The sequence below is a fragment of the Cryptomeria japonica genome, chromosome 6 (assembly GCF_030272615.1).
Source record: "Cryptomeria japonica chromosome 6, Sugi_1.0, whole genome shotgun sequence".
Taxonomy (NCBI): Eukaryota; Viridiplantae; Streptophyta; class Pinopsida; order Cupressales; family Cupressaceae; genus Cryptomeria; species Cryptomeria japonica.
In genome coordinates this window covers 103,457,955-103,480,114 of record NC_081410.1, presented here as the reverse complement: position 1 = coordinate 103,480,114, position 22,160 = coordinate 103,457,955, and the positions used below count along the sequence as shown (strand labels likewise).

The 22,160-nt window shown below is 36.2% G+C and overlaps 1 protein-coding gene across 1 annotated transcript in view; it reads left to right on the top strand.

Moving 5' to 3' along the window:
* LOC131876507 (uncharacterized) overlaps nt 1–18,071 on the top strand; it is a 55,774-nt gene extending 37,703 nt beyond the window's left edge. Inside the window, exon 6 of the mRNA XM_059221927.1 lies at nt 18,004–18,071. Within this exon, the coding sequence (XP_059077910.1) occupies nt 18,004–18,071 (68 nt within the window). The remainder of the gene's footprint in view (nt 1–18,003) is intronic.
* Nucleotides 18,072–22,160: the final 4,089 nt, after the last annotated feature.

Sequence of the window (22,160 nt, the reverse complement as noted above, 5' to 3'; positions counted from 1 at the left end):
TTGTTGGCAATTTGTTGTCATTGATGTCAACCCTTTGTGCGTTGTCATTGATGCTATGTTGTGATGATGTCTTGAAGTTATGGAAGTAAATGTTGCAGGTGGTGCAAATAAATGATAAAGGGTTGTTGGTTGGATGTCTACCACTCTTGGTGTTGATATCCATACCCAGTATGTTGTAATGAATTAGATGATGTGTTGAAGATATGATAGAATTCAAATGATTGATAATTGTTCTCACATATAATGATGATGTGCTTCACAATATATTCTTGTTGTGGATATCCACCTTCCTGGTCTTGATATCTATACTTAATATGTTCTAATGCCAATGATGCTTATGACTATGATGGTGCTTGATGTTCTTGCTATGGATGCACACTTCCTGTGGTGTTGAGGTCTATACTCAGTAAGTCAAATGATGATACAATTGATGAAGTTCATTATGATGCACTTGTATAGAGGTGTTCCTGATGAAGTCATTAGTTGGATAGCCTGACAATATTGATCAGATATGTTGTTCTTGGTCAGATGTCCACCTTAGTTTGGTGTTGATATCTTACCATGAATAATGAAGATGATGATGTTATAATAAAGATTGCTATTATATGTTGATGCTCATATCAATGATGGTGGTGTTGCTCATGATTCACAGCAGTGATGGTATCACGATGAATTAAGATGAGGATTAGAAGCATTAAGTTAAGGATCAAAAGTATTCAAATGAGGATTATAAGTATTAAGATGGGGATTAGAAGCATGATGATAAAATGGATGTGTTGCAAATAGTACTAAGTTAGAAAATATTGCTACAAAGTACTTTGGTTGTTTGCAAAGTGATGAAGTTGAAGATGCAGGAAAGTATGGTGAAGATAGGTCAAAAGAATGCTCTACATTCCTCCACATTTGCAGATGTGCTCTTCGGTTTCGGGTATAGTGTTTATGCTCTGTGGACATTGCACTCCCATCTTTTAATGACCCCAATGTTGTAGATGATACTTCTCGTAATTTCAGTTTGTTGGCAGTTTGGTTGTCTGTCAAGACTGGTGCAGAGAATGCTTTGCATTAAGGTTTCTTTACAACATGAAGGACAGGCTTACAATGTTTGTGCAATGTCTTTGTTCTGATTTCAAGTGATGATGTGCTATAAAAGTATGTTGATGATGTTTTGTTTCATGACTCTGATTCCTGGCAGTCTACTTATGAAGTGCTTTGTATGAGTTTGGTCTTGCCAACTTGTTTTGGCTTGACAAACAAAAATAAGTATTTGGAAATGATGTTGGATGTTCAAGGACATCCCTATGTGGTCCACATGTCAATGATTAATTATTTTGGTGACGCATTGTGTCTGGATTTGGTTTTTTAGGGTTGTTTATGGTTATATGGCCAACAGGGTTTGTTCTCTAGCTTGCGCCATGTTCCTAATGGTCTGCACATGCATTCAAGGTTGAGTTAAGTTGTATTTAGGTCCGACCATGTCGTGTGGGAATCCACATTGAGTAGTTTCATGTTTAAGGTGCGTTTTTGGGCCGACTAGTTATGTGCTACATGTTTTATCTGCACACTACCCCGTTCCTAACTTTGGAGGATGTGTGCCAATGTGCGTCATGCTTGGGACCACTTTGGATATTGTGCTATGATGTTTTAGGTCCTGTCTATTTCCTAGATTGGCTGCTTTCACCACAATGTTTTGGTGGCCAACTTGTTGGGATCACTCCTTGTCCATGTTCTAGCCGTCATAATTGATGTTTTGTAATGATATGGATGATATATATAGAAGATCAAATCAGTGTAGATAGTGTGGATTGTGGGAGATGTGAATCCAAGGCAGCAGATGTATAGGGTGAGAGTATTAGAGGAGAATTCTCAATAGTTGCTTGAGGCAGTATGTCAATAGCAACTACACTCAAGGGAGACTGTCGAATTCTGTCATGTTAAAGGCCTACGCATTGTAATTCAATATTTCATGTATCTTGCATTGAGGCAGTGAGTCTCAACCTGCAAGTCTTTTGTATCTTGCCTTGAGGAAGTGATCCTCAGCTTGCAAGTCCTTTTGGGAGCAATGAGCTCCTTGGGGAGTGAGCCATAGAACAAATATTGTAATACTTGTTCATATAGTGTGACTTGACTCTCACCGTGGATTTTCCCTTCTTGGGTTTTCCATGTTAATCTAGTGTTCTCTTGTGCATGGGAGTTCATTGCTTTATCTTTCATTGTCGTTGATCAATTTAAAGATTTAAGTTGCAATTGATTTGTGCTATAAATTTTTAAGATCTATCCAAGATTGATTCACCCCCCCTCCCCCACCTCTCAATCTTGGGGTGTATTCAACAATTGGTATCAAAGCCAAGTTCCTCTAAAGTAAGCTCAACTACTTGAAGGAGGTTCGTGATGGCACAAGATGGATCTTACAAGATACCCGAGTTGGATGGTACAAATTACACCTTTTAGAAGTTAAGGATGGAATCATAATTGAACTCTGTGGGGTTTGAAATCTAAAACTCAATCACAGATTAGCAAGGAATGCAATCATAAGTGGATTAGCAAATTCATATTTTGTCAATATGATGAATTGAAAAACAACCAAAGATGTCTCGAAGAAGCTTAGTGCAACATCTATGAAGGGGTGAAAAATTTAGGAAGATCGAAATGAAAAACCTCAAATGCAAATTTGAGAACTTGAGGATGTCAAAAGATGAAGACATTGCTAGCTACATACTATAGGTAACTAAAGTTGTAAATGGAATCAAAGGTATTGGTGGAAAACTGGATGAAGATGAAATAGTAAAGAAGGTACTTAGATCTCTTCCTAAATCTTATAGTTCTAAACTTTTTGCTATTGAGTAAAGCAAACATTTGGATAAAAATACAATGGATCAACTATATGGTGCTTTCACTACATTTGAGATGAGAGAATTTGAATTAGATAACCCCAAGAAAGAACCCGCACTCAAAGCCAAAAAAAAAAGACAAAAGGAAATGTTGATCAATTTGATGATGAAATTGAAGCAAACTTTGTAAGAAGGTTGAAGAAGGGAATCGACAAGTATAAAGGTAAGTTACCTTTCAAATGTTTTAATTGTGGAAAAATAAGTTATCTTGCTTCTAAATGTCCCCTTAAAGAAGATAACAAAAGAAGAGAATGATACAAAAAAAGAGAAAGTAAAAGGGTCTTTATTCGAAAGAGGACAGCTATACCTCAGAAAATGAGGAACCTGACCATGATGTGAATGATGAGTACTCTTTATAGCCTTGAATGATGGTAGCAATGATAGAAAATATAAGAAGTCAAGAACTATGCAGACTAACATGAATAATGGGGAAGCAATGATTGTATGGACAACTTTCCATGCAAAGGAGGAACCAACCAAATGTTTGGGTAATTGACAGCGGTGTGATGACCAATGACAGAAGAAAGTTCATCAGCTTTAAGAAATGGAATGGTGGATCAGTTAAGTTTGGTGTCCTTTATGTCAAAGGATTGAAACATATTTTCCTCAGTGTTAGTCAAATGTGCACCAAAGGGTGTCATCTTACTTTTCATGACATGGGTTGTGAAATCTATAAAGCAGGCACTGGATGATTCATAACAGAAGGAACAAGGACAAGAAGCAATGTTTATCACCTAAAGGAGGCCAATCCTTTCATGGATCTGAATGTAACAGCGATAGATTCTACGCTTGATCACATATGAACTGATGTGATGAATTGTCAGAAGGATGATTGCCAAGTTGATGATTGGGATGATATCAATCCGGATGATTGTGAAGTAGACTTTGAAGGAGAGCTCCGGTATGCTCTTAATGACCTAGATGTTGCAAGGGCAGAATGTGAAGAATATATGATAAAACCAGAGTTACCCGGGGACGCGTCCCCGACCTGAAAACCCCCGTCCCCGTTTCGGGGACTTGGGGACGGCCAGGGGACGTTTCCCCCCGTCCCCAAATTGCCCTATATTTTTAGGGGACGTCCCCGAAACGGGGGGACGCCTGCCCTAGCCTTGGGGGACGTCCCCAATCCGTCCCGGGGACGGCTAGACGTCCCCCTTATCTAAGGCCATTAATAAATATTAAAAAACTAAAAAAAGTTGTATTTTCAAATTTTTTTAAATTTTTTCTAATATAGGCCCCTTATTAATTCAAATTGTTAGTAAAAATAAAAAAATTAAAAGATAACATTAATTTAATTCATAATTTTGACAATGAAACTATATGGCAGCAGTGTAGCCTTTGGGTATTTTGACACAGAGATTAGAAAATCGCCCAAAAATCGCCAAACTCGGCGAGTTAATAGAAAAATAACACCCAACACCTTTATGAATAAGTTTTTTTGGCCTCGCGGGGCGCTGCCCCTCGACCCCGCAAGGGGCGATGCCCCTTGACCCCACCTTGGGGGCGCTGCCCCCAAACCCCCGTTGAAAAATATGGGGGGAAACCGCGTCGATAGAAGTAGGGAAAATTTAACCTCTTTGTTTTGACATTTTGTATGTTATTTCTTTAATATCTATTATGATATGCATATTGACAATGTGAATGAATTGAAATTCTGATTTATGAATGCATAATTGCATATTGTCTATTGAGTATTAACAATGTTGTATGTTCAGAATTTACATTCTAAAATGTCTTCAACTTTTCATAGTATCATACACATGCCATTTCCATGTTTTATTGTTTTCATATGAATATAATGTATGTATGCATGCTTTATCCATGTTTTCATATGAACATTTAGAATTTTGAAATTTTCCTATATATTTTAAATATTTCCTATATTTTAATAGCCGTCCCCTTTGCCGTCCCCCGCCGTCCCCAAATTTGGCAAAAAAATTTGCCGTCCCGGAAACGCGTCCCGCCGTCCCCTGCCGTCCCCGTCCCGGAAACTCGGGGTAACTTTGGATAAAACTCAAGAAGGCAAAAAGGACAACGGTTAAACTAAAATTCAAAAGGGCAGAAGCTTGAGGAAGAGATTGTCACTTTAAGGAAAAACAAGATGTCAAAAATCTGATGGATAAGAATATGCTCGATAGTGTTGTTCTTGAAAAAGGGGAGAACTCTAAAGCAAATATGGATAAAGGCAAAAGTGAAAAGATGCAAGAGAAGACACATGATGAATTTGAGGAGACAAATGTAGAAAAGAATAAGTTCAAACAAGTTTGGAACCAGAAGAAGGACCTCAGAAGACCTACCCTTGATCAGTATGTTCCAACCAGGTACTTTCAATCTTTCAATGGTAATAGTTATTCTTGCAATAAGTTTGGGCATAAGGTTGTTGAATGTAGAAACAAGATGGGGATGAATTCAATTAGAGGTCCAAGGTATAATACTATGAATTCTCAACCATTCCATGGTCAGTGCTATGTTTGTAATATGCTTGGTCACAAAGCTAATAACTGCAGAAGTAGGATGAGGAATCATTACATGAGTAATAACAAAGATATGACCTCCTATTCCTTCCATGCGTATTGCTATACATGCAACATGCTTGGTCATAGGGCTACTAAGTGCAGCTCTAATGTAAGGAAAATCGATATTGCTTGCTGAAATTGCAATAAACCAGAACACATTACTAAGTTCTACAGAGGGAAGAATGTAAGTTCTTCTGCTCCACAAAAGAAGATTGATCTAGATCAAGAAAGGAAGAAGATGTCAGAGATGTGGAAATAGTCAGAAGAAGTAGATAAAGTATCTAACCCTCTACCCAATGCAAAAGAGTCTTCCAAAAACTAAAAAAGAAAACATAGAGTCAGTGGGAGCTATTCACTGCATATTGCTTTAAGTTACAATTGATTTGAGATTTAAAGTTTTAAGATCTATCCAAGACTAATTCACCCCCCCCCTCTCAGTCTTGGGGTGTATTCAACACAGCTTGCCAAGTCCAAGGCGAGTCCAAGTCTTGTAACACTAATACAAGCCCATAATGTGAGTGTCTAACAGGAGACCCCACATTGGTCTTATATTGTGAAGTTGAATTCAAAAGTATCATATTTCATTTTCTAATCATGAGATTTAGTATTTTGCAATTTAAATCTTTAACTCTCATGTTTTTTATACTCCCAAAATAAAGTGTCTAGTCAAGGTTTGTAATTTGTGTTTATAATAGAATTATTTTAATGAGTACCAAATATCCTATTGTGATCTCATATTCTAGCATATTTTAATCTTATTGACTAGCATTGTTTTGCATTACATGTGCATCTTCAATTGGTACGATCTACATACTAAAAATATTAGCACCTTACCAAATCTTCTAATCTTGTGTCTTGTTATAGGCATGCATTCTTGGTATTGTAATTTGCAACACCACTAATCCAAGATGATTACTCCTCCATTGTAATGTCCCCTTTTGGGATTGCCCTAAATCTTGCCCTTTTAAATATCAAAGTCTGCTAATTTTCACCCTTATTAATTCTGATATTAGATATTGACCCATTGACTTTCTTGTCTTCTTTGATCTTATGGATGGTTCCTTCAATTCACCCCTTCTCAATTGAATTAATTTGTTCTTTATATCTTCATTTGTGGGAAGTCACACCTCTTCATAACAAATGAGTCATCACTCCTCATTGCTGCCTTTTGAAAATAATAAATTGTTTTCAAATTGATCCCTTGGATGTCCTCCTCAAATGAGACTTTCTTGTTTTTATATCCTCCAATGTGAGGGAGAGGTCACACCTTTTCATCATGTATGCCCCTTTGGCAAGAGACACACCCTTTCCACCATTAGCACCCTTTGAAAGAGTGCAACTCTTCATTATTTCTTCCTTTTGAAAATAACACAACCTTTCACATTCAGATCTGCACTTCTGATTCCCCAAATTATCCCTTCAAACGAAGTCCTCTTCTCCCTTTTATATCACATGTTTCAGGGAGTCACAACTTTTCATTTCATGTCTTTGACCATTCATTAACTTAATTAAAATATAATTATATTTAATTGTATTCTTTTATATTTTTATTTTAATCTTATTATTATCATTTATCATTAAATTGTATTTCAAAGTGGGGACATTACAGCCCGCCCCACTCAAGATTGCTCGTCCTTAAGCAATGATCAATTTAACTAAATTTTCCCAATGCAAGGATTCCTAACTAACCCCTAAAGATTTGTAATCTCAAGACAAGTTCTCTCTCATCAATCATAATCATCAAAAGTAGTTTAAGGATCTAAGCTTCTACGCAATGCAAAAGAGTCTTCCAAAAACTAAAAAAGAAAACATAGAGTCAGTGGAAGTTATTCATTGCATATTTTCCGCCCCCCTATAAGTTTTAAGTTGCAATTGATTTGAGATTTAAAGTTTTAAGATCTATTCATTGAAAGAGAAGGGAGAGAGAGAGAGAGAGAGGGAGAGAGGGGGGGTGGAGAGGGAGAGAGAGGGGGGTGGAGAGGGGGAGAGGGAGAGAGAGGGAGAGGGAGATTGGGAAAAGGAGAGGGGGAGAGGGAGAGAGAGGGAGAGGGAGATTGGGAAAAGGAGAGGGGGAGAGGGAGAGAGAGAGAGAGAGAGGGAGATTGGGAAAAGGAGAGGGGGAGAGGGAGAGATAATAGGGGATAGGAAGAGAGGGAGAGAATAGGATAAGGGGAGAGCGAGAGAGAGAGAGAGAGAGAGAGATAATAGGATAAGGAGAGGGAGAGGGAGAGGGAGAGGTGGAGGGGGAGGGAGAGAGGGGGAGAGAGAGGGGAGATTGGGAGAGAGGGAGAGGGAGGGCGAAGATGGGGAGAATAGGATAAAGAGAGGGGGAGGGAGAGAGAGAGAAGGGTCAAGAGAGGGGGTTGGGGAGAGAGAGAATAGGATAAGATAACGAGAGGGGGAGGGAGAGAGAGTTAGAGACAAAGAGAGAGAGAGTAGGGGATAGGAAGAGAGGGAGAGAATAGGTTGAGGAGAGAGAGAGAGAGAGAGAGAGAGAGAGAATAGGATAAGGAGAGGGGGAGGGAGGGATATTGGGAAAAGGAGAGGGGGAGAGGGAAAGAGAGGGAGATTGGAAAAAGGAGAGGGGGAGAGAGAGAGGGGGGGAGAGAATAGAAAAGGAGAGGGGGAGGGAGAGAGGAGATTGGGAGAGAGGGAGAGGGAGGGCGGAGATGGGGAGAATAGGAGAGAGAGAGAGAGAGGAGGGGGGGAGGGAGGGAGTTTGGGAAAAGGAGAGGGGGGGAGGGAGAGAGAGGGAGATTGGGAAGAGAGAGAGAGGGAGAGAGATAATAATATAAGATAACGAGAGGGGGAGGAAGAGGGCGGAGAGGGAGAGGGAGGGGTAGAGAAAGAGAGAGAAGGGGGAGAGGGTGAGAATAGGATAGGATAGAGAGAGAGAGAGAGAGAGAGAGAGAGAGAGATGAGGTAGAGAGAGAACGAGAAGGAGAAAAGGGTGAGAGACTCAGCAGACAGAGAAGTTTGAGGGGGAGAGAGATGAGATAGAACTCAAGGAGAATAATTAGGGCCCAGAATAGACAGAGACGGTGATGGGGGAAGGAAGACGAGAGAGAGGAAAAGAAGAGAGACATGCATGTATACAAACATATATACATATATCTATATAAATATATGTATATATAACTATAGATATGCATACATACATAGACACATATTATATATGTATGTCTATACATATGTGTAGTAAATGCTAAGTTTACAAACATACATTATTATGTCTTCATAACCCGTACGGGTTTTGTGAAACACAAAATAATGGTTTTAGTTCTACATAACCCGTACGGGTTATGTAGAACTGTGAATAGTACTATTTGTTTTTCAAAACCCGTGTGGGTTATGGAAAATTGTGAATAGTACTTTTTGTTTTTCAAAACCTGTGCAAGTTTTGGCTTGGTAAGAGGGATGGAAAACAAACCTAAGGATTGCAAGCCAAATTTCCCCCCAGTTTTGTCCCTTTACACATTTTTTCATCTGCCAACATGATTTCTCGACTTTGTCGTCATCAGGTTTACAAATGATCAAGTGGGTATCTCTAAAATTACCACCATAATCTCACACGTCTTCTCAGTTTTCTAACCATATAATTTTTTCTATTTTTGGACAACATTAGCATAGTAAATTTTAATTTTCTTTACTAGTGCCTCGACAGTCCTCACAGACATATGTCTACCATTTTTTTAATTTTTGATATACTTGACCAAATTCAAAATAAATTACATATTATTGTTCTAAACTAGATTTTGTACACTTTTAATTAAATAAGTTTGCATTTTTTATTATTTTTATGCAAGTTATGCCCAGCGCACGAACAAGTACCAAATTTTCAGAATGAGGTCACTTCAAAAAATCATAAAAAAAAATACTCAATGGAAAATTACAAAAAAAAAATACACAACTTCTAGATTTCACTCTCACCCACCATCCTACCAAAGGGTTTTGTAAAATACTAAATCTAACTATATATTTTGTGCAGCGCACGAAAACAGCTATGTTATGTTTTTCTGAAAAAATCAGGAACAGTTTACCTGTTTTCAGACGAAGAAAAAAAAAGTGGCCACTTATACCCCCCTTTTTGTTCACCATCTTGGTGCACTTACCCAACAGGAGACCCCACATTGGTCTTCTATTGTGAAGTTGAATTCAAAAGTATCATATTGATGGAAATATTGTCATTGATGTCAAAGCTGTGAAGAAGTTGTCTTTGATGTCAAAGGAATTTGTTAATGAAGATTTTGATGAACAAATAGTTGATGAACATATTGTTATAAATCTGATGGATATTTTACAGTTTGATCATATAATCATACAGTGGTTATATAATGCTAGTAGATCTTCACAAATAAAGGCAGTGACTTATGTGTACAGATTGTGATCTGAATAGAGAATAACAAATACGTTAAGCGACACTTGTATTCCACAAGGGAAGCAACAATATTACAGCAGAAATTAAATCTCATTTAAGAGCAGGGATACTGAAACAAACAATGGTCAACACTATAATCCACAACATCGCCAAAATACCATTATATCTAGACAGTGAAATGATGGAATCATTTGTGTTGATAAAAGTTTGATATATAATATAGACAGTGATATATACACAGCATGGTGACCAACTTCATACAATGATCGACAATGAAAATATGAATAAGAACAACAAACATATAAAGATATCGATAAACAAACAAAAAAACCAGTAATCAGTATGTGAATTGCAGATGCATTTGTACCAGGCCGACTTTATGGTGCTAAGAAAGATTTGAAGCGGCGATTAAAAAAAAAGGGGATGATGTGATTAAAGACTATAGTGGCGGATTACAATATATAACAAATTTGTAAGTAAGATGCAGCGACTTGAAGATGGATCGTATTTCTGATCTGAAAGACACATCATATTAATACGTATGACAAAATTATTGGTGATCGTATTAATACATGACAGTGACAGATCGTGGGTGTATGTTAACTTAAAGACTACGTGTTATATGATAAAACTCATCTGTATTACCAGTCTTCACAGTTATAAGTTCTTAGGCCGTAACTAAAACATATTAGTAATGAATCGATTGGTAAAACAAAAGTGTGGTTAAATGAAAAGGTGCGATCGTGTTTAAAGAAATTAGCGATCATGATTGAAGTAATTCGGCGACTCTATTATGAAGAGACAATATGCCTTGGGTTAGTTAGCGCCCAGATAATATATGAAAGAATTAAAATATTATATTAGCAAGCAACTTAATAAAGGTTTTGATAATTATTAGTTAAGACAAATATCATTCACGACAAAGATTGTGTCTCTATGGAAAGAGGTCTTTATTCAAAGAGATGCATCATTTTATTTGGAGATGGGAATCTATATATGATGTGGTGGTATGTGTGTTGAGGAAGTGGATTGTGAGTAGTGTGGAATGTATGTGTAATCAGGAGAAAAGGGAATAGCGTAAGGGCAGGTTTACAAAGAAATCTAATAAATAATACTTGAATAAAGTGCAGAAATCTGAAGCAAACTGGAGAAAGTATAAGGGTAGAATTATGAAGAACATAAGGGCAAATCTATGAAGACTTTATGGATAGATGTATGAAGAAATTATCAGCAGAAATTTGAATGAAACCATATGAATACTTGTGATCAGTTTATGAAAAGAGTCTGTGCATGAAGTGTGATAGAAATACTGTAAAAATAATTTAAAGGAGAGTATGCTGTATAAGTGGGTTTACAGGATATATCATTAAGAATTCTGAAGTAGATCTTGAGAAAAATATTTGAAGGAACATTGTATGTAAATTTCTCATCATTCATACGCAGATTTGAGAAGGAAGAAAACTGAAGATTTATTGAGGGGATTCATTATTAAAGAATATATCAATGAAGTGAAAAAAAAAGGTAATAACTTATGCAGATTTGAATAGAGGAGTTTGAGCAGATTAATGAAGCAGAATTATGAAAAGATCATAACAGATTTGTGAAAGATAATATAACAGTTTTATGAAGAAGAATATATGCTTGTGAGGAAGGAATATATGCAAAAGATTAAACTGTCCATCATCAGTTGAGATAGCAACATTGTCAAGATGGAAATTCAGAATTATATGAAGTGGGTTGGTGCTCACTAATTCAGAAGTAGGAGTTGGTGCTTCCAGTGGGTTGGTGCTCACGAAATCAGATTTGGGAGTTGGTGCTTCCAGTGGGTTGGTGCCTACAAATATTGTAATAGAAGAATTATATAAAAGCATTATTTTGTCGTGGTTTTCTCCCATAAGGGTTTCCACGTATATATCTTGTGTTCTATTTTGTTATATTACATGTGAATGTTGATCACCAATGAATATGTTTATAAGATAAGTTATATACATGTAATGGAAGTTGAAAAAGTTTAAGTTGGTGAGATTTGTTGTTATACTGATTCACCCCCCCCCTCTCAGTATAACCGTGTGCTCTTCACATATTTCATGTTCTAATCATGAGATTTAGTATTTCACAATTTAAATCTTTATCTCTCGTGTTTTTTATACTCCCAAAATAAAGTGTCTAGTCAAGGCTTGTAGTTTGTGTTTAGAATGGAATCATTTTCAAGAGTACCAATCCCTATTGTGATCTCATATTCTAGCATATTTTAATCTTATTGACTAGCATTGTTTTGCATTACATGTGCATCTTCAATTGGTACGATCTACCTACCTAAATATATTAGCACCTTACCAAATCTTCTAATCTTGTGTCTTGTTATAGGCATGCATTCTAGGTATTATAATTTGCAACACCACTAATCCAAGATGATTACTCCTTGCTCCTCAGATACGTCCTTATGGCAATCCAATCCTTAGCACTCAACTAACTACATTTAGGTCACTACACAACTAAAAAAGCAAGAGAGGTGAAGGAATATGTTGATTGATTATTGGTGTTTTCATTGCTTTGATAATATTTTGTGTTATTCTTGTGATCAAAGGTCCTAATATCTTGCATTTCATTTCTCATATGTATGCTACATGCAATAAAAGTGCATACCTGACAAAGACCCCTCTTACTTTTTTTGTTGTAGAATTAGACTCACAAGCATTAAATCTCATGTTCTAAGGGCTTGTACCCTAACATTTTTGTGTTTTTCGTACCCATTTCTCACATATTTGGCACATGTCCGTAAGAAAACATGTTAAATCCATGAATATATTGGTCTATTCTTTTGGAATGAGCTTACATTCATTACTATTGTATATCATGTTGCATGACATTCTTATATTACTCACATATTACCATTGTGTATCATTTTATTTACCATTCTTATGTTTTTCTTTCCCTACTCCATCTATGTGATGCATGCCCATATAAAGTAATTGCATCGTCAAAGAATCAATTTAGTTGTTTTTGTATACACTACATCCACAATTATTGTGTTTCATTTTCAAGCCTTGTATTCATGCATTCTTATACCTTACATTTCTATCTATTAGCCATGCAATGAACCTCCATAAAGAAGTAAGTGCCTTCACAAAGAATAGGATTTGGTATTTTGAAAAGGATTTACATAAACAAGTATTTATCTCATGTCTCAATCTTACAATTTGGCAATGTTGTGCTAAGTTACTAAAATGGGAACGGAGTTTGTCATTTTGGGAGTTTGAGTTCACTATGACTTGGTTACATACATACAAAATATAATAGAAAATATAAAGGAAATTAAACATACTATAAATGTTGTGTACATAAAATAACTTTAAAACTAACAAAAGAGTAGCACTTCATAATTGGATAATTTAAAATACTAAATGAGTGATGACCCTGATATATGGCATAGGTTTAAAAGCCCTATTAGAGATATGAAAATAGTTAGTGATCATAATCAGATTCGAGAACTATACAAACACATCATAATATCACTCTTAGTAGAGAACATTCAAATCAGCAATTAGTTCATTACAACACAGATGTGACGGGACTGGCAGGATTTTAGTTACTTGTGTTCAATTTTAATTTTGTATCTCTTTTTCTTATGTTTTTATTATGCCTATTGTTGGACACTTGGGTGCAACCTTGGGACCCTAGTCTTGCCCAAGTATGTCTTCAAATTTTCAATACAATGGTGTTGTATCCAAGACATACTTGAACAAAATTCAAAACGATAGAAGAACCAATACATACTCAGGAGGTGCTTGAAGCAATTTCAATATCAAAAACATGCTAGTACAAGTACAAGGGCCTCCATGGTAGTATTCAATAACATGAGTTATTTGATTTACATGCCAACCTTGCTACTAAAATACATGTGAAAAAAATTGAAATGGGTAAACTAGCGTATGTATCTTAGATAAATATATATTAAAGATGTAGAGAGATATCCTTCACAAGGCGACTATTTTTAATCATTTTACCATAAGAAAGTGGAATAAAATAGGTGTCTTGGCAAGGATATCTCTTGGCATTTTTACATGGACTCTAATTCTTTGCTGCTACTACAATTTGGGTTTTTCAAATTGATTTTCCAATATTCTACCCTATTTTTTCTTTTATTCTATTTCATTTATTACCATTTTAGCTTTATTAGCTTTACTTTAATTTTATTAAATATATCATTCATTTAATTTTGTTCTACTAATTTTCTAATAATATGTCAGCCATGTATTTTTTATTTTTTTTCGTAATTTGAACACACTCACGACATGAGGATGTTTTATTCTATTGTATAACACCTCTCCATCTAAATATTTATATTATGATTTTAAGGTGGTTGTTACTGGTATTGTTTTTTCTTGTGGCATGTGCATGTAACCAGATTTGATAAACCATCTGAAACAATATTTAATTTCTTATTCTATACATGAAACAACAATATTGGAATTTGAATAATTGATGAACAATTTGAGTGATGAAGATGAGATTTTCCAAATGATTTGCTTCCCTTCCTTTGTTGTTTGTACATCTTTGTGTTTGTTGGTTAGTAATTTGGAAAATGCATTCTACTTGAATTTTTTAATTTCCTTACTTGCTTCCAAATGAACTTCATAACAACACAAGATTAGTTCAGCCTAATTGTTTGTTTATTTTCCTATTTCTTTCAAAAAAGCTGAATAAAATTACCCTTGCATCTCTTACGATCCCACTTGTCCACATTTGTGTTTTGCTGCCCCAAAAAAGTTAAGTGTTCCAACCCTTCCAAGGGTGGATCCATTGGCATTAGGCCTTATGACCATCCATTGCATTTTGTAATGGAAAGGAATTTTCATTTTTTGTGTTGTCTAACAGTTAAGCATGCTAGAGTTATTCATTTTCCCAGAAAGGACAATAAGAGCAACGCTTTATATCTCTTTGACAACCTGTTTTACTTGGGTTGTAGTTGTGATCCTGTTATTTAAAATTGCTGCAATCTTCTTATTCCATTTCTACCACAAGGGATGACTTAGTGTGATTTGACAAATAACTTCAAGAGATACATAATTATTTTTATTAATTTCCAATGTTTGAGAACCTTGTAAAAAGAATCCTGCTTTATTTAATTGCCAAAGAGAGCATCAATTTTCTTACATACTCCTTTTTCCACGTGACACCAGAAGAAGAAGAGTGATTGTGATTCTATTATTAAATCAGTAGAAATGATTTTAAAGTTGAAAATGTTTGGGTCATCTCTGGTCGTTAGATCTTATACAGGTTAAAATCTAAAATCTATTTGGAAAAATGCAAAGAAGGGAAAGAGTAGAAGGCAACGTTAGAAGGATATGCATGGAATGAAAAGGGTGATGGGGTAAGAAAACTCTTTCAAGGGATGGAATTATAATGGCTCCAGCCTGATATTAGACCTTTCTTAATTTTCTCCAAGCATCTACAGCCCTTGAACCAAAACCAGGAATCGGTATTTCAGATGAATTTTTTTTATTTTAGATCTGAGATGAAGTGTCTCCTACAAGTGCTCTTGATGACATAAATCGCAAATAAGACAACGCAAAATGCATGCCAATTGTTTGACAAAATCCCTAAGAAGAATGTAGTGGCATGAACTGCAATGATTTCAGGATATGCTCAAAATGCACATGGTTAGAACTTAGAAGGCCTTGAAACTTGTTTGGGTAATGTTGGACTTGTAGGAACCCAACCATGTGTATGTAGAATTTTATAGGTCTGGCTCTGTTTGCCCTCGTGATGCTGCTGGCTTTGTGTGACTCACCTTTGATAATCAATCTGAAAAACTTCAAGTGATTTTTTGCCTTTTCAAAATTTTGCTATGATGTCCCTGCCTATTCATCATGCTTCAATATCCTGAAAAAGTCTAAAAAATTCTAGGTATTGAATCTGCAGGGATCTTTTCCTCGTATGCATTGTCAGGGTTTTAACCTATCAAATTTTCTTGTACCATCATGCTTTCCCTACCAATCCTGACCCCATCTGCTGCCCTTGCTAAAATTCACCAAAGTGTTGCTCTTGTCAACTTTTTAGGCAATCGAGTTCCATACCCACTACATTTTTATCCACTTGATCCTAACAATCCAATGTAAACCCTTGAAAATTTGTCGAAGTGTAGAACCTATCAATTTGTCGAACTTGATGTGGTTGTCATGTCATTTGTCTAGGTCCCAAAGTTTGTCAATGACTTAAAGTCTTTTCTATTGCCGAAGTGTCAAACTTGGTTCCTTTGTAATGCTCCCATTACACCCCTAATCTCCAACACCTGATAGTGTATCAAAGTTTAGTCTCTTTAACTAGACTTTCAAGTTTGGTCATCACGCTATCCAATTCCAACCTCAAAAACTTGCTCTTTCGCAATTGAATTTTTCTGTCACCACCAAAGTATCAAGCATCCCTTGACCATCATACCATCTCCATCATTCTCACACAACTCCAAGATCTAATAATTTGCCTTTAATCCTTCTTACTGTCAAACCTTAACATTTCTCCATCCCTGATTACAATTTTCACTCATGCTCCATTTCCTCAATCCCCACTAGTCCAAAAGAATTGCTTAAGTATTTTGGTGGTCCAAACTTGGCCTTGGTAGCATATCCTTCCATCCAACTCCAAACCTCCCCCATAATGTCAACATCATCACTATACAATGCTGACATCATCCAATTTTCAAAGTTGGGACCCAATCCACCCTTGCTAATGTCATCATTGTATGGTGTTGACATCACTATTTTCACACCCCAAAGTTTCTAAGTTTTTTGAAGTTAGATTTTCAGCCTTTCCCTAACCCAATACCCTTCACAAGGACATCTTGATAGCCAAACCCCAACATCCCAAAAGCATTTCCATTGTCAAAGTTTGCTCTTTGGACTTCCCTAGCATCCAATTTCGGCATGACCTCAAGCCCAACTTTGAAGTTTAATAGGCGCAACCACATGTATTTGGCATGAGTTCCACTTGAACTCTATATTCCAAAAAGTATGCCTTTTTTTCACTAGTTTCCTCTATGACTCACCAAAACAGCCCAAAAGGCCATGTGGTTATCGAAAAGGACCTAACATGATAGGAAAAGTACTTGCGGTACGATATTTTCACTATTTTGGGGAGTGCTTAAAGTGGTTTTTGTCAGCAAATTGTTGTAGGTATTTAGGGTAATATTTCATGATCAATTTCACCTCACACCTACCTCACACCTAACTAATGAAGCCCTTAATTAGTTTTTACACTAAAAATGGATGAATTTGACAACTTGAGATAGAATAACAATGCCAAACTGATTATGTGCATTCTTTCAAAAATTGATTTTTCACGTGTAGGACGATCTTGCAGCGCATTTCGTAGATTCTTCCATGCCTATTACAAACGAATTTGGATGTAGGTTGGTGAGTGAGTTAATCGGAAATCTTCATGAGTGGATTCTCAATCTTCAACCGTGGGGAAGCTCTTTCGAGGCCAGAGGATGCAAGTGATGATAATAGCCGCATGGGTTTAAGTCCTACACACTCATCAAGCAACGTTTGGATGTCCTAATTCTAGAAATATGTAAGGGTGTGTGATTCATTAAAAAGACTTGGATTTTTTGTTGGAAGGAAAAAAGCTCATCTAAGTCAAGCTCCGAATTGTATCGTAATCTATATAAATGAATATAACAAAAAAATTGATTTCATTTGATATTTTGAAATGGTAGTGTAAAATTTTCTGAAAAAATCAATATAATACGTCTCTTGTGTTAATAGTATATGGGGATTCAAAGAACCCCTGAGTTCACATTTTCTGATTTTTGTGTTAATCTGTGTTAGTTTGTGCTCAAGTTGCATTGTAAAGTTGTTTCGTGTTGGTGTAGTTCCATGCCAAAGAAAAAACCTTTCTAGGTTAATATAAAGAACTCTTAAATTAATTTATGATAACTAAGTAGAAGTATACTATTGGGAAAAGAACACATTTAAGGGTTTAAGGTTGGCAGACAAAGCCAAGCATATTGAACTCTTCTAAGAATTAAGGTGTTTTTTGCCATCAGGGTTACATGCATATTGAACTCTTCTAAGAATTAGGGTGTTTTCTGCTGTTAAGGTTTCATTTGAAAACAACTCTGTTGCAAGATTGGGCAATAGTCAACAATGAAATCCAACCATCCACATGTTAAAATAGGATTAAATTTATATCAGACTAATATTATTTGTTCAATATGCAGATTTAATATCGAGAATTCTAATCCTTCAAGATGAAAGTCAACAATATGTTAATGGTGCTGGAGTTTAATTTCTAACACTGTATTTGCTGATTCAATGGAGAGAGCATAATTTTCGATTTCTATTATTTTCTCCTTTGAAATCGGTTTGTATTTATATCTTCAAGAGGGGCACGTTATGTGGGGACATGACCACACACAACATGTCCCAAGGGATGCGTTTGGCTAAAGATTTGTTAACTATCATTTAACTAATTCACAAACACAACCGCCGATTTATTTATAAGTTCGATACTAATAAATGCGAACATGAATGTTTGATCAATCAATACGATCATGCAACCTTGAACTTGTTGGATGTATTAAGCCTTGGATATCCTTCCACGATTCAAGGCAGGAGAAAAGACAAGGATCTGATCACATATAGATCAGAATGGAGATTCGTTCAAGCATAGAAAGATGGCATGAAATATGATTATGTTTTATTCACACAAGAATGAAGTATGTGTGTATGTATGTCAGTTCACATGGTGGACTGACATACATACATACATACATGTTTATGTAGGATTCATGTTAATTCGTCATTCCAATGTCTGACCGATGCTATCATTCATCAACACTCCCTCTTAGCTAAGGAAGATGATTAAGTATGGAGATATCACCTAACTCGTGATATTGAAGGATGAATTAAGAACATCAAGTCACATGACATTCTTCACACAAACATCCTAGTTATGATATGTGCACTGACATCACGTCTCATGATGTCTATCATAACAGGTCATGGCATTTCCATGGATATTACGTCACATAATACCCAACATGATCATCTCATAAGAAGCGTAATGATATTCAACTGATATCAAGTCTCATGATATCTATCACGAAGCCCCAGAGATATAAACTATCATGACATGTCCATGAATATCAAGTCACATGATATTCATCATGATAGTGGATAGATCCTTGTAAAGTCGTCAGCTTACAATGATCAATACAGGAGTTCATTATTTGAAAGATCGTCACCTTTCAATAATGTACACAGGGCAGGCCCATAAGTCATAGAGTCACACATATGACAAAAGAGTTTACACTTTAAACATCTTTATTTATATTAATACAATAGAAATTTAGAAATTATTTCAATAACTTACATTTCAATCATACCAAGTTTCTTCCTGAAGTATTCAACTTTTACTCTGGGGAGAGGTTTGGTAAGAATGTCAGTTGTTTGATCACTTGTATTAATATACTCCATCTGGATCACATTCCTTTCTACCATGTCTCTCACATAGTGGTAATGAATCTCTATATGCTTCGATCTATCATGGAACACTGGATTTACAGACACTTTGATGCAACTTTGATTGTCACAGTGGATGATAGTAGGCTTTAGAGGCTCTCCAAATAATCCCACAAGTAGTTTTTGGAGCCATACTGCTTCTCTAGCTCCCAAAGATGCTGCAATGTATTCGGCTTCTGTTGAGCTTTGTGCTACTGAAGACTGTTTTCTGCATATCCAAGAAATCATAGCTGATCCCAAACTGAAGCAACATCCTGATGTGCTTTTCCGATCTGTCACACTTCAAGCCCAATCGGAATCAGAGTAACCATGTAGATTTAGATTATCATTTTTATATTTGAGTCCAAGTCCAATAGTACCTTGAAGGTACCTTAATATATGCTTAGCAGCAACAAGATTTATTTCTCGAGGTTCACACATAAACTAGCTCAAGGCATTCACTGCATAGCAAATGTCCGATCGAGTGTTAACCAGGTACATCAATGACCCAATTATTTGTCTGTAAAGAGTGTGGTTAGCAAGTCTGGATTCTGCTACTGCTTCTCTTAGTTTAAGTAAGTTGGTTTCCATGGGTGTTGACATAGGTCTACAGTCCCACATTTCAAATCTTTTCAGAATATCTATGGTGTATTTCCCTTGATTTAGAAAAATACCATCTGGTTTCTGCCAAACTTCCAATCCAAGGAAGTAGTGTAAACTACCCAAGTCTTTCATATCAAATTATGATGCCAGGTCCTTCTTACATTGAATAATAACTTCTTACATTGAATAATAAGATGATCTTCTCCTGTAATTAGCAGATCATCAACATATCACCATTAATTACTTTAATAAAGATTTCGATCTGCATCATTTTTGGTGAACCCTAGACCCAACAAATAGCTATCGATCCTCTCATACCAAGCTCGGGGAGCCTGTTTAAGTCGGTATAAAGCTTTCTTTAATTTGCACACATGTGAAGCTGCATTATGAATCACAAAGCCCTCGGATTGTTCTAGATAGACTTCCTCATCGATAGTCCCATTTAAGAATGTAGTTTTCACGTCCATCTGATGGATCTTCCATCCTTTAGCAGCTGCAATAGCTATGATTGCTCTAATAGAAGTATACCGGGCAACAGGTGCAAATGTCTCTTCATAATCAATACCTTCTTTCTGTGAAAATCCTCTGGCAACAAAACGTGCTTTATGTTTCTCTATACTGCCATCTGCAACATGTTTGATCTTGAAAAGCCATTTGGAGGAGACAACAGATTTCTCTTTTGGTCTAGGAACTATATCCCAAACATTATTCTTTAGGATGGATTGGTACTCTTCTATCATAGCATCCTTCCAAACTTGATGCTTGAGGGCCTCTGTAACACTAGTAGATTCAAAATTTATGATTTCACTCATTAATGCATCATATGTCAATTTCTGAGGCCTCTTGCTCTCTCTAAATGTTCCTTTGGGTGCTGCAAGGATTTCTGCTTCTTGTATCATCTTTCTGGCCCAAAGTGGTCTCTTGTGATTATTTTTTGGTTCCTCTTCTTGAGTCTCAGGTGGAATCTGACTTTCATTTGTAGTTTCATCTATATACTCCCTCTGAAACTCAGGGGAAATATCTTCTTCCATCCCTTTATGTGAATCAGGTGTTTCTACCTCATCTGATCTCCTGGCCTTCTTAACGGCAATGTCTTCTTCAAAGATGACATCTCTCCTTAGCTCAATTTGTCTTTGTCCAAGTATATATATTCTATAAGCTTTTGAGGTTTCACTGTAGCCTACAAAAATTCCTTTTCTCCCAGAAGGTTCTAGTTTCAGTCTCTTCTCTTTGGGCACATGAATGTAGACTGGGCACCCAAATATTAAGTGACTAATATCTGATTTTACACCAGTAAAGGCTTCTTTAGGAGTTTTATTTTCCAAATGTGAGTGAGGACATCTGTTTTGAATGTATACGGTTGCATTTGAAGCTTCGGCCCAGAATGAAGTTCCTAGGTTTTGATCATAAAGCATAGCTCCGACTGCTTCTACTATGGTCCTGTTTTTCCTCTCAGCAACTCCATTTTGTTGGGGATTATAGGGTACAGTAAACTCCCTCTTAATCCCTGCATGTACACAAAACTCTTTAAAAATTTCAGAAGTGTATTCTTTTCCATTGTCAGTTCTAAGTATTTTAACTTTCTTTCCGAAAGAATTCTCAGTGATAGCTTTGAATTCTTTAAACCTATTAAGGATCTCTTCTAATTCTTTGCACTTTAGAAAGTATATCCAAGTCTTCCTAGAGAAATCATCAATGAAAATTACATAATACAAAAATCCCCCTATGGAGGGTACGGACATGGGTCCACATAAGTCAGAATGAACTAATTCTAACACAGCTTTAGTTTTACTCAAACTATTAGGAAAAGTACTTTTAGTATTTTACCCAAGGCACATCCTTTACATGCCCCATTGTGAGTTTGATTCATTTTAGGTAGTCCGGTTACAAATTTATCCATGGAAGTTAGGGCACGAAAGTGAATATGGCCTAATCTTCGATGCCAGATCTCATTAGAGTCAGAAGTCTCATGTATGAGAGCTTGATTCGACTCAATGCAAAGTTTGTAAAGGTGTCCTTTCCTTATGCCTATAGTTTGAGCCTTTTTTATGGTTGAGTTCTTTGCCCATGCTAGGACTTTTCCTTCCATGAATGTAATTTTGTATCCGTCATCTTCAAGGGCTGATATAGATATTAAATTTCTCTTAATACCTGGCACATATAGTACTCCAGTGAGTTGAATAGTGACCCTGGATTTCAATTTGATGGTACAGGTTCCAATTCCTTTTACTGGATGTGGAATCGTCCCCAATTGTAACTTCTTCGTCAGATT